Here is a 14327-nt window from a genome sequence, read left to right as displayed (position 1 = left end):
CCAAAAGTCTTCGTGTCAGTGAATGAAGGCCTTCACTGGCTAATTCACCCGGGGTGCGTCTACACATTCGTTAATGTGCTTTACATACTGCACATTTAGTTTAGTACTTCCTTAATCAAGTACCAGCTGAATGTGCACTACCCAAAGTAGCAACCGGTGCATGGTTATTTAGTGATGTTTGCAGCGCATTAGTCTAATAACGCTACACCATGGGCTGTTAGCATGGTTTCTGCCATGACATGCTAGGGCACAGTGTTATTAGGCTGATGTGCAGTAAGTGTCTCATGTAGACGTGCCCAGTTTACAGCCAGCCCCTGCCTTTGCTCATGGCCCTGGTTGATGGAGCCTCAAAGGGGCTGAGTTCTCCCATCTCTTTGTGGGAGGGAGGGCCTCTCATAACTCCTCCAGGCCTCCGGCTGCAGCCCCGGGGAATGGGAAGGTGGCTGAAGATGTCACCTCCTCCAGTGCTCAGCCTTTGCACAGTCAAGCACCATCTCCACTGCCACTTCTTCCTGAACCACCACTGGTTCCTTCCCAGTCAGGCCTGTGGAAGATCCTCCAGTCAAGAGCTTCTCAAAAGGGGTGGCCCACTGGTGCCAGGGAAGGAGTTCAGGGTGTGGCCTGCCTCCGCTGTTCAGAGAGGGGATTCACCTTGACTCATCTCTGAGAAATGCGAGCAGCAGAGCTGCACAAATCTGGGCAACTGCATACCAAGCACAGGCCTTCCAGAAGGGGGCTGGTGACTATCAGCCATCTAGATGAGTGCACTTCCCTCTGGCAGTACTTTTGTCAGCTCAGAGCTGCAAGTATCCTCAGATAGAGAGCAATTAAATTTACTGCCTCCATGCTTTGTCTGTAATTTCTTTTGGAGTTTCAGACAGAGTTTTTCAGGTCAGTGCTGCTGTGATCACTTAACAGAAGACACTATGCCTGTGGGGTCTCTGGGGAATCCTTTTCTCCAGTTAAATATTACCCCTGTGATTCATACTCACATCTGATCTGCGTGCAGTGTATGCTTTTTTTTTTTTTTGGTATGGACACATGTACCCACTTTTCCTGATCTGTGCTGGCAATGCACTCCCCCTAATGCAGCACATATGCTTCCTCCCTTTTCTATACACATATCACAAATATTTATCTCTATTACAAATATGTGGGGGAGGGTTCTTAAAAGGAGCACTCAGGTCCACTATCCCAGCATGTTCTGTCAAGCATACAGATACACTTTGCACAGGATTGCTGCTCATGACAAAGACAAAACATATTCTTTATCATTGTACAGTAGTACTATATTACTTGTATCCATAGCTTTACCACTTCAGAATTACTAAGACCCAATGAATACACATTCATGCCTAGCACATGTGTCACATTAAACAGAGGCAACAGTTCTCGTACAAAGCATGCACAGAAACTGCATTTCACCAGCCAATTCATATTCCCTTCTCCACAGGATGTGGAAGGGGAAGGAATCCACTGCTGCTGTTATGCTTTCATCCCAGGGAAGCATGTGGAAACTTTGAGTAAAGATTGTGGAGAGAAATCTGTAACTCGTTCAGGGCTTAGCCAAGGAAAAAAGGCACACTGGTTTTTTACATCAAAATCAATATTTGGTGTATTAGGATTACTTGTTGCCATGAATAAAAATTGCAACTTTTAATTTGTATGTCTGCTCCAGTCCATTCAGAGATCTCATAAGCCAGTTATAAAACTTAAGTTTCTGGGTGGAAGGCTTTCAGTGGTATGAACAGTTTGCATATTTTCTCCTTTTTAAGCAATGATCTGGATTGTTTTCAACATGAACTTTAACCGAATACAGGGTGTGCCTTTTACTCAAAAAAAAAAATACATTAGATTCTGCTTCAGGAAAAACCTACCTGGATTTCAGCTAGTTAAAAGAAAAAGTACAATTTTAAACATTTCATGTAAACTCTATTTTAGATTATCTGTCATGTTTTTTGATCAAGTAGTACTAGGTTTAAAGAATTGGAGGACCTGATTAAATCCAGTGCCTTGGGAAAGGAAAGACCCCACCTTGTTGCTTATTGTTCTTCTGAAGCTGTAGTTTACTATTGCCAAGCCAAAGGAAGAAGAGGTCATGATACATTCAGACCTTGTGTACCCCAGGGGCTTTCCTACTACAAAGCAAACTGAAAAGTTTTCTGCTCACTAGACACATTAAAATAGATACAGTACCTGGATTTACAAAAAAATTTAAGAAAATATTTTGTTATAATTAAAAACACTACTAACTGATAGGGATTCCAATTCTGTACCTCAGTACTGGCTAGTATCACTGAATTTTGATCTAGAGTTCAAACACCTTGAATTCAGAGTTGATCCCATCTCCAACTTTGGTTTTGATTTGATCCAAAGTTATCTTTATATTATTTCAGTTCCATCCAGAGACATCTGTCGGAATTGGGAGTTAATTATGCTGCGGCATAGTTTAAGCATGATCGATCCCTTCTCCAGAGAACTTGCATTCTAGGATTGTGACAAGACACAACAGGTGGAAGAAATAGACAAAAGGATGGGGGATGGGTGAGATAACAATAAACCAAACATATTTGGTATAAAATTTGATTCTTCCAGTTCACCCACTGCCTATACATTATCTGCTGAGAGTGCTTTGCAGGAGTCAGGACAGAGGATTATCTTGAGAGAGTTGAAGGAGAACAGGGGAGTGGCTTGATAGGACTTATTTTTAAATACTCTTAAAGGTCTAAGGCTGTTTGAATCTGGGAGTTTGGCATAAGCCTTTCTTAAATATCTGGTTCCAAAATGCAATACAGATCACAAAAATGAAGCAAATAAATGTACGCTTATTCCAGTGAGTGTTGGCAAATTAAAAATCAGCCTTTTCAATTCAGTGTATCACTCAGAAATACCTTTGGCCAGAAGGATGTCTGTTTCCAATCTCCCTTCTATGGGTATAATGAATGTTGTTATCCCCTGGATTCCAACCTGATGGAAAACCAATATACTGTAAATAGAAAGAGAATCGGGCCCTATGCATTCATTTAACGAAGAAAAATCATGTTTAACTTCAGTAGCAATATTGTTAAGAGGCTGTAATACTTCCCGTCAGTAACACAAGCCAGCTGTTATAGCAACTTGGGTGACTCTTGGACAGAAAGCTGAGGCAAAGTCCTCTGGCCTATCACATTTGAGTGGCTGGTGTGAAATAGCTGTTTGGAGGGGTTGGAATTTTCTGCAGCAGGAGCAACACCAGGGCTTGGGCTGTCTCTGATAATTGGAGAGCCTGGGATTTTCCAGTTTGGAGACTGTGCTGCTCCCTTTGCCAGCTCTGCTCCACTCCAGGGAACAGACTGACCACACCCGACAGAACATTTACACTCTTTGCCATGATGCTTTTATTTTGCCCATGTCATTCCTGCAATAAGCTTGCTCAACACTGTTACCTGCCTGCAGATCTCCCCAGAAAGCTCTTTGTGTGGTCTCTTTCAGAGAAGTGTGATGGAGCAAAAAGGTGTTAGTCCTCTAGGCCAGAAGAAGGCAACCCCTAGTACACATGCCAGTGTGGCATGCAAAGGCATTTTGCATGGCATGCACACCTTGGGGCAGACAGTGGGGGAACTATGAGGGCCCAATCCTTGTTATGGCAGTGCAGCCCCAGCCCCTTCCCTGTTATCTACCCCAAGGCATGTGTGTACCTGCTGCCAGTAACAAGCCAAGCTGGGGCTCTGTGGACCCCAGTGCAGCCACTTGCAGCCTCTCCGCTGCCTGCTGCAAGTGGCCCAGGGTCTGGGCAGCTGTGGCAGGCAGCTGGGACACTACAAGTAGCTGCACCGGGGTCCACAGAGCCCCAGCCTAGCTCTTTGTTGGTGGCAAGTGTACGTGTGCCTTGGGACAGAAAGTGAGGAAGGGGCTGGGGCTGCACTGCCACAAGGATCAGGGCCCTCGTGACACACTGCTGTCCACCCCCTGGCATGCAAAGATCTGAGAAGTCGAGGTTGTGAGTGTTTTTGGCACACTACCCAAAAACGTTGCTGACCCCGGCTCTAGGCTATCCTATTTACAAAAGAATTGTAATAGGAAAAACAACAAAAGGGTGGATCCATTTATGTACAGCTATAGATCAAGAGCTTTCAAAAGGTCTGGGGAAGAAGGAATTAATTGGCTACTATCAGACAGTGGTTAATGTCAAGTGTGTAAAAACAGGAATTCAGGTGCATGCCAATTTTGTTTAGTTTGTGTTTTGAGAATTTGTTATTCATCATTTTAAAAAATTATTTAAATTTCATGCTATAGGTTTGTCATTAAGGACTTGGCTTCTGGACTTTAGGGAGAAAACAATGTAAAAAATGAAAGCAGAGATTTGTGACTTGATTCTAAATTTTTCATGCAACCCAAATGTCTTCTTATTTAATAAGAACATTGGGTGCATATGAAACACATGACTGAGCTTGTGGTTTGCATTTCACAAAGATGTGCTGCAACTTGTTAGAATCAGATTTCCATCAACATACGCAGATTGAAGGCCTTTTGGAAAAATGTTAGCAATTTACATATTGTCTATTCAAATAGCTTTCTCCTCTTGGATATTCTGGATTGTTCCCAGTTTGCATATGTTTCTTTAATTGGTGCCATCTTTTTTAAAAAGTTGTTATATCCACACATTTGAGGCAGCAAAAATTGTAACACATGCCATAAGTGGCATGGCACTTTAACAAAACACTGAAATAACTGTTCTCAAATCCTTATTAAGCTTTGGCATTGTTCCTTTCTCTGCTGCTGTAACCACATGATCAGCATGATCTTTTATCTGCAGGGGTAAAATTCCAAATCGAGAGGAATACTACTTAATTTTTTCTGTGTAAGGTCTTGTTCATTCATATTAAAATTACACCTTGGGATGGCCAGTAAATTACTATTCAAGCCTCCCCTCACCCTCAACACTGCATTTAGTAAACATTTGATCCTGAAATGAAGAGACCAAGGGGAAGCTATAGGATATTACCTAGTTAGTTATATTTTGTTGCTTGGATTAGTATAATCATGTTTTGGAAGGTGCCTCCATGCACAAAAAAAAATCAAAGAACTAAGGGAAAGTAAACAAAGCATGGATTATGGCCTGAAGCTATGCTATTACTACATTTGTTGCTAAGCCTTCCACTGGTATACTGCTATGCTGATGGATGACATAACATGCCCTGCATGTATCTATAAATTCAGAGAAGCAAAGTAGTCTTAGGAAGGTAAAATTAATTGCAGCTGTTCTGATCTGTTTAATCCTCTCTCAGCAGAACCCAAAACTTCATTCAGCAAAATAGATATTTGGAATATTAGATTTAATCATCTAGTCACCATCTGCACATATATTGGGGCTACTACAGGCTTTGTCCCAAGGCAGAAGACCCAGTTTTGCAAATTTCAGTGGGAGGTCCCACATCTGAAAGACTTTCAGGATTGTGCCCAAATTTCTGGCAAAAAAAAATCACAAAGGGAATCACTATTGTGTTTAGCAACAATAAGGGATTGTTGTCAGGCAGGGATTGAGCATGAGCTTGCATTTATCTCCTCATACTTGGCCTGTCTCTTCATACCTCAGGGCAGCGTTCAAAGGATCTTGCAGCACCCCTGAGTAACTTGGCACCCAGCCTGAGAATCACTGGTCTGGAGTGAAAAGTTACTGGGGTGGAGAAGGCGGAGGGGAAATCACCTCTTAACTTGATCTTAGCAGTGCATTTATATAGAATATATCAGCAAATGCTTGAGTTATCTGTTTGGTTATGTATTTGGTTGCATAAATAATAACAACAACTTGAATTTATAGGACCTTCCATCCAAGGTCCCCAAAGTTCTTTATAACCACACGTTTTCACACCATTCACTGAGACAGCATCATTATCTCTGTTTTCCAGAAAAGAAACAGGCACTAAGGTCAGCATGCACAAGACCCCCGCAGGAAGTTTGGACAGAAAAGGGAATACTGTCCAGATTTCCTAATTCCCAGTGTAGTCATTTAGGTACAAGGTCATCCATCTCCAACTCTAATTGAATAACCAGCTGATTATGGAAATTTAGAGAAGTTATGAATTTTTGTATGGGGGTGGGGAGGGCCGACAATCAGTCTCCTCAGCCTTTTTTTCCCTTTTCTTTTTTCTTTTCTCTGAAACCTGCTATACTTTGATTCAACATGGACATTTTAGCACTGTCATTAGATTGATGCCACTATCTACAGCATTATCTTCCATCTGGATTAGATTGATTACACAATCAATTTCATGTGAAACTAGTTTGCTGTTAAATATTTTTAAAGGGCCTGCTCTATCCTTATTTAGACAAAGTTGCCATTAAAAAGTCAAAAGAAAATGTGTTTGAATAAAGAAGTCATGGTTTGGTTTTTGTACTTTGTCATTCAGGTTTTAAAATAAATCTTAAAAAATCTTAACAAATGTAGTTTTCAAAGGGTTGTCTGAAGCTGTGGAATCTGTTTGCTCTTTTCTGTTCAGTCTCATATACCTGAATGCTGGAATATTCAGGATTATAAGTAACCCTTAAGTGCCTTGTTTGTGAAAGAATATGCAAGACTAGGGCTTCATGTGATTTATACTTTGTTCTCCAGATAGTTGCAATGGGGTCCAATCCCAGTTATATATATGCACACAGTCCAGATTTCTGTAACCAGATTACAGAAAATTATAAACATTTGCATTTCATTACAAATTGTTTTGGCTTTTTACAGCTGGAGCAGTAAATAGTTGCTCACCAGTCACTGCAAATTAAGTTAAAATCATAAGACTACATACTGTGCCAGTGTATTTTTAGCCTTCAGCACAAAAATAAAATGTCTTTACATGTATATGAATGTGTGTTTTATTAGAATTTCTCCATGGAAAATGTACAGAATATTTTGGGCATGTTGTCTGTACATGTTTGTTATTAAATGTTGGTTCAAGAAGGTACAAGAAACAACTGAATTATAAAATCATATCAAAATATTTGACGAAGGTGATTCCTTTTGCATTCTTGAAGTATATTCACCGCACACATTTAAAACACAATTGTCAAAAAATATTCTTTGAGTGTGTGTGTGCGTGTACACACATATACTGTATTCCCATGAGGGCCATATAGTGAGCTGGCAGCAAAAAAACCTGACTTTTTATTATTATTTCAAAGAAACAAACAACATACAAAATGCAGTTTGGCATTTTCTGTGCATTCATGCAGTCATCCCAATGCAGCCTCACCAGCAATTGTAACCCAAGAGACTATTCTGTCTAGGGGATCACACCATATGCTCAATCCTGAGCTAATGAGCAAAAGCTTTGAAGTTCATACACTGTTTGGTTATTTTGTCTTCCTCCCCCCACCTTCACTGGAGTCCCTTGCCCACCGGGAACAGATCTGAGACCATCACATACAGCATTTAGTGCTTTCTCTACCTAAAGATGTTATGAATTTTTTCTCTGCTGTATGTAACAATAAGGGTTTTCTCATAAGCCTTGTCTGGTTAAAAATGAAAGCATAAGTACTATAAATGCAGAGTATCCATATAATTCAATGTTAACTAATTTGATAGAAAAAGTAACAGAGGTAGGGTGTGAAATCTCTCTTTGGACTACTCGTAGTAAAGCCCTGTATTTAGTAGTAGTTGTAGGATGAGCTCCTTAATTTCTAGTTTTAGCTCTTTTCCTTACCTCCTCTTCATTTACAAGCTCTTCTGATTCCTTCTGGAATATTTCCCCTCACTGTTCTTTTTTGGGTGTAAAAAGTACAAATATTCCTCTTTTCACTGGGGTATGAAGACTACTTATTCCCTATGCCACATAGTGATTAATTTATTTGCTATAGCAGTCCATTCACAGCATCTGACAAAATAGGCTGTAACCTAGGAAAGTTCATGCCTCTCTGAACAAGTTAGTCTAGCAGGGGCCAATCTTTTTGGTAGGCATGTCACAAATTAACCCCACAACCTCTCCCAGTACTTTTGTGATCCCTTCCCCTTGCCCAATATGCTGTTTGGCTTTCTGCTCCCTGCCTGGTGTTCGCCAACTAAGCCACTGTTCTGCTTTCTGCTTCCTGTCCTGTGCTCCCTGCCTGATCTGATGCTCTGCTTTCTGCTCTCAGCTCAATCTGCCACAGTGCTGCGTCCCCAATGTGCCATGTGTTACACTGCAGGTTGGCCACCTCAAGTTAGCTTCTGAGGTGTTACCCTGCCCTGCTTTCTGCCCAGCTTCAGACTGACATGACTCTATCTTTCTCTATACAGTGGTGGTTAGCTGTGTTAGTCTGAAGTCAGGCAGGCTTCATCAGATAGTAACTGTTCATAGCATCTCATCTGACAAAAGAGATTGTTGCCTCCAAAAGCTCATGCCTCTGAACCAGTTGGTCTCATAGGGCACATCCAAACATGCATGGACTTTGGTTCCCCAGGGACAAATAGCACTTGCACCACCACTACTTGTCCCCAAGGAATGCCTGTGCCGTATGCATTTTGGTGCACAGCAAGTTGCCCCAAGAGGGGTAGAGGAGGCTGGGGCCAGCACTGTGTTGGGCCCAGCAGCCTTACCTGGAGTCCTGGGGGCGTCCTGGGACTGCAGCTGCACAAATTCTGCTGTGCAGAGCCTGGCTAGCAGTGGAGCGCAACTCCAGACAGCCCAGCTCCACTTTTCAGCAGCATGCACTGAGTGTGTGAGTTGCTCTGTTTCTCCCCCACACACACACCTTTTTTTTTTTTTTACCCCTGGATATCCAGGAGTCAAAAAAAATAAAACATGGAAAAAAACCCCAGCGCAATGCATCCTCAGGCAGCGCACCCTTGCAGCATGGAGAACACCAGACTGTGCAGTATGTGGCGCCGCAAACATGTTTGCGGCGCCACATACCGCACAATCACACTCTGCTCTGCCTTCTGCCAAGCTGCACATTCAAATGCTTCAGAGAGTTTTGAGTGGTTTGTTACTGGTTAAATATACCAAAACAAAAAAAAAATACTTTTTCCTTCATTTCCAGGGAGGAAAGGGGAGCGGGAGGGGGCAAATATAATTTTTCGGCTCTGTGTTTTGTTTATCAAAGTTGTGAGCAATGCACTATGCAACTTAAAAGTTGTCAATTCTTTCAGGAGGAAAATGAGATTCCTGCCAGTGTTTTTGCAAAAGAACCTGTTCCCAGCATCACAGAAGGAAAGGAAGAACCTGTAGATGAGAACAAGACACTGGAAGAAACCTTGCATACAGTGGAGCTGTCATCAGATGATGAAATGCCTCATGATGAAAATGGTCTGGACGACAGTGCAGATGAAAAGGGAGAATCCAGAGCTGAGAAAATAAAAAGATCAAGCCTCAAGAAAGTGGACAGTCTCAAGAAAGCATTTTCCCGACAAAACATTGAGAAAAAGATGAACAAGATCGTCTCTGCTGAGAGGAGAGAGAAGATTAAGAAATCACTTACTCCACATCACCAGAAATCCACTTCAAAGAGTTCCTCTTTCAAGGTGTCCCCCCTCACATTCAATGTGAAGAAAGTCCGTGAAGGAGAGACCCCTGCTGAAAATGAGGAGAAACCAACAGAAACTACAAGCAGTGATCAAGCTGTGAATGATGAGGAGACCTCATTCACTGAGGCATACTCAGAGGTGACACCTACCACTTCTGTAACGGAGGAGGACAAAGCAGTAATCGATTCCTTTGAGATGGAACCCAGCGAGGAAGGAAGGAGCAAAAGGATAAGCAACACCATTGAGCTCTCAATTGTTGAAGATGACGAAGAGTATGGAACAGCACCAGAATTTTCTAGCCAGAGACAGTATGATGAGAGAAACAAACCAACCAGTGGAGAAACAGAACAGTCTGATGAAGAATCAACCCAAGCTGCTGTTCTCCAGATAGACCAAACAGCATAAAAAAATCTGAGCTTTCTTTCATGTTCCAAAATACAGTGGTTTTAGTTAAGTGAATAACCAGTGTATATGTCTCCTACACATATTCCATATGTGGTGATACTGATTGTTTTGTATGTTGTTTCATATGCAGTGCTAATTTCTTGCACAGTGTTGGAATGCAGAGTGAACAAAAAGTCAGCTATACAGGCAGCCTGCAAGGTGCTCAGTTACAATTGCATCTACTAGACCAAGCGGGTGGGGTTATTAGTTAAGAATTCCTGCAGCCAGCTGCAATTGGAGACTGTCATGAAGACAACCTGACCAAAAGAGGGAGGCTGGTCAGTTGGCTTTAAGTTAAATCAGGGAAGCACGTGAATAGTAGTCAAGAAATAATAGGATTACTTCTCCTTACTGCAGAATTCTGTAGCTCTGCAAGTAGTTTTATATGTAGAAGTTATCAGTGAGAGCACTTTTATTTAACTTGCTTTGCCATATCTTTTATATGTTAACTGATTAAATAACTGCTGTATATACATGTATATACTACTTTTGGCAGAGCTCCATTTTACCTTAAGACTAGAAGACCAGAACCTACACAAGGTAAAAGTGCCTAAAGTCAATGGGAGCTTGGCAATTGATTTCAGTGGGGCCAGGATTTCACCCACAGTCATTTGTTATTCACTTAATAGAAACAACTGTGTTTATAAGGCAAAGGGAGAGATGATTTTGTGTCTACAACAGTTTATGGAAATAGGTAGCTGACAAAGATGAATGTGTAACTAGCTTCTATACTTAGAGTCAGATCTGAGGTAAAGCTTGACATGTTGGAAAAAGGCACTAGAAGCAAGGGGTATAATAGAAATGTGGCATTGATATGATGAAAAAGCTAAGGGGCAGAATGTAAAAGTAAAAATATATAATTCCAGCATAAAAATATACACACTAGAATAGCACCGTTTAATTACTACTTAATTCCTTAGAGCAGTATATTTTTCAAATTTTGCACCTGCACAACTTTGTATCCAAGAATATTTTTAAAACAGAATAATTTATCTATATAAAGATTTTCATATATAAAGCTATATCTATAGAAATGAGTTAACAGTTAAAAGGATGTAAGGATCATTTTTAAAAAGATAAAAAAAACTTAAAAATTTCTATCAGGGATATTTGAGCATTACAATGTGTTTTGAACTACATGGCAAGGATGAGCTATAAATGCCAATTTATACAGGGCTTTATAATGACATGAGATTTGATCCTCCACGGATCTGACAACTTTTACTAAGTCTCCCACACGTTCTCAAATTATAGGTTACAAGTTTTCAAAATGCATTAAAAAATGAGAGCTTACAGAGCAGTGTGTTCACTTGCAGTGTTCATTCCCACTACTTACAAATGTTACAAAAAGGGGGGAGAGCACAATACCTACCAAGAGTTGCCTTACATCCTTCTTCTTTTTCTTTTTTTCTTTGTATACTGATAATTCTGCTGTTACATAACATTGCACTAAAATGTTGTTTGCTTAAAGTTGTATTTAGAATCACGAATTATTCAGAGTTTTCTAAGAAGCAACTATAGTGGCTGAAAGGTAAACCTTTGGGGGATGTTCCCTGCAACCAACAAACAACACTGGAAATTAGCCTTTCATCAGAGCATATTTTAAGTAGGCACGATTAGGGTTTAAGGTTTTTATTACATGGTATCATACAAGAGCAATCTCTTCAAGAACAATTATGACATAATACACACAGTTACATTCTTACTTTGTATTAACTACAATGTTGTTCAATACTTATAACTAACTAAAGATGTGATGCCTTGAATAAAAAAAAGAAAAATACTAATAAAATTATGTCAGTATTTGGGCAAAGCAAATTTTAGAATCTGGCATTGTCTAAATTTAAGACTAAAGGTGCATTACTTGAATTTATATCCTAGTTATCCCTATTACATTTCCTTCCTTATCAGCTGTTCATGTTTTGAAATCAAAGCACAGTTTCTCAAATTTAACTTTCCAGACATTACCATGTCAGCAATCCAAAGCACCCAAATATATTCAGACACTTTGGTGAATTAGATAGCTCCATTTGCATTTATTATGCTGCACCACACTTTTAATACTTTAAATGATTCTGCAAGTATAATTGTATTGAACTGTACAGTTTGTTTATTCACACAGATAAACTCATGTCTTTTAGAGTGCCACATAGTCCTTAGCAGACTTAATTTTACTGACAGGCCAAAGCATACATGTTTAACCTTTATAGAGTGGCTGTCAACTTCTTGCAGCCATGAAATACTAGCTGGGGAACACTAACATCGTGTTTACATTTCACTTCCAGATATGCCAGTTTTGTTTGTCCTTATAAAAGTTTAATCAAGCAATACCACTGGACACATTTTACAGATCCTAAATTGAATAACATGCTCACCATTCTAAAACAGTGCTGCTAACCCTTCTTGCTTTGAGGACCAGATGAGTTATGTTATGGTCAGTCCGAGAGACAGATGCAGCGCACAAGGTTAGTCTGCGGACCCAATCCAGCACACTGGGTCAGTCCACGGGCCCAATTTGGCATGCAAGGTAGCAGTAGCATTAATTGCTATGGCTCCAGGAGCTGCAGCAGTTACTACTGCCACTCCTCCCAGCACTACATTTCTGGACCCATGGAGAACCCCAAGGGCTGGATGATATGGCTCTACAGAATGGTTTTGGACCATAGACTATATCTCAGTCACCACTGTTCTGAGAGTATTAAAATCCCATGCAATAAGATGATAGGAACTGCAGGTACTTGGCACCTTCAAAAATGAGACCAGAGAAATAGTACAGATAATTATTTTGGGATATATAATGCACGTGGTGATTATATTAATGTCAGAATTAAATTTGTTTCCTAAAGTTTATGTTTATATATACGCATGTATGTGTGTGTGTATTTCTACTTATCTAGATCTATACACACACATATACATATATACATACACATTTATCTATATTTCCTGGGGGAAATTATCTATCTATAGATAGATTGATCGAGAAATCTATCTATCTATCCTTCCCCCAGGAAATATAGATAGATAAGACTGATCAATCTATCTATAGATAGATGGACACGGTAAAATCTCTGTTATCCGGCTTTCCTCACTCATACCGGATGCCAGTTATCTAACAATACCGGAGCCAGACAGGGTGGCTTGCACGTGGTGGCACAGTTGCACACGACAGGGGCGTAGAGTGGTGAATGGCGGCAGTGGTACAGTGCCAGTTAATAGAATATGCTGGCTGGTAGAATGCCAGAAAAGAGCGATTTTACTGGGGATATACTAGTAAATGCATATCCCAAACAACACAATACATTTTTATATGATAGAAAAATGTTTAGTTTATTTGTTGCCCTGTACTTTTACAATATCTTATAAATAGGAGAGAGAAGTACTGTGGTCCTGGGCTGTCTTTAAGTCCTTTCCTGTGTGCTACCCATGTGTCCCTCCCTATTCCTTTTCATTATGGCAGAGTATCTGCAATGGCAGCATAATATTCTTTCAAAACAAAACTTCTAATCAAATGATAATATTTGCATATTGACAGTTGCTAAGCACAAGCACAATAATCCTTCAGCACAATGACTGGTATGTTTACATACATAATGTACAATTTGTTTTTAAAGGTACATATCCTACTGATATGTAACAAAATCATTTACAACACAAAATGATTACATTTTCACACTGTTCCTCAGAAGATGTGGTTTAGCAGTGTTTGCTGTGATTCTCTGTGAATTACCATCTAAAATGAAAGGAAGTTTTTTTGCCAACTAAGAGTACTATAAGATCTACATAGTAAAAATACATACAGTATTGACAGTCTATGGATGCTAATGGTGCTTTTTCCCATGGCAGAAAAAAAGGCACTGCTATTTTTATCCACTTTTAGGTGAAAGGGCAAAAAGCTTCTTCTTGACCTTTATGTGCCATCTGTGACACTGAACGCTATGAAAAGATTCCTGTGAAATACACGTTCAGATATGGGCCTTCTTTATTCCTTTACTGTCACATAAGGGGAGAATAGCATGCAAGCATCCATGGAATGAACTGGAAAAGGTCCGTTCATTAAAATGGAAGGAGAGAGACAAGATGTATGTGCCAGAGATTTAAGAAACATTATACCTGTACAGTAGGGCTGTGCAAAATGGCACCGTTCCATTTCGACTTGTGTTTTGACAGAACAGCATTTTGTTTCGAATTTCATTTTGATTTGAAACCGCTGTTCTGTTTCGTTTTGTCGAAACAGTTTCGCTGTTTCGACGGTTTTGGCGTTTCACCCATAGGCTATAAAAGGAGAAGCTCAAAACAGCCTTTAACTTTGTCATTTCTGGCCTGATTTGGATGAAACTTGCAGGAATGGTAGCTCCTTCTGAGGGCATGAGCCTGCCAAGTTTCAAGGAGATAGGTGCAGGGGTTTGGGGGA

General features: G+C 40.3%; 1 protein-coding gene across 1 annotated transcript in view; it reads left to right on the top strand.

The window, feature by feature from the left end:
- SDPR (serum deprivation response) overlaps nt 1–11700 on the top strand; it is a gene marked incomplete at its 5' end in the record, with an annotated part of 17434 nt that extends 5734 nt beyond the window's left edge. The window contains one exon of the mRNA XM_019522877.1: nt 9095–11700. Within this exon, the coding sequence (XP_019378422.1) occupies nt 9095–9874 (780 nt within the window). The remainder of the gene's footprint in view (nt 1–9094) is intronic.
- Between the last annotated feature and the right edge of the window lie 2627 nt (nt 11701–14327).

Source organism: Gavialis gangeticus, unplaced genomic scaffold, assembly GCF_001723915.1.
Source record: "Gavialis gangeticus isolate Ggan-Ray unplaced genomic scaffold, GavGan_comp1, whole genome shotgun sequence".
Classification (NCBI taxonomy): Eukaryota; Metazoa; Chordata; order Crocodylia; family Gavialidae; genus Gavialis; species Gavialis gangeticus.
This window is presented reverse-complemented; position numbering and strand designations above follow the sequence as displayed.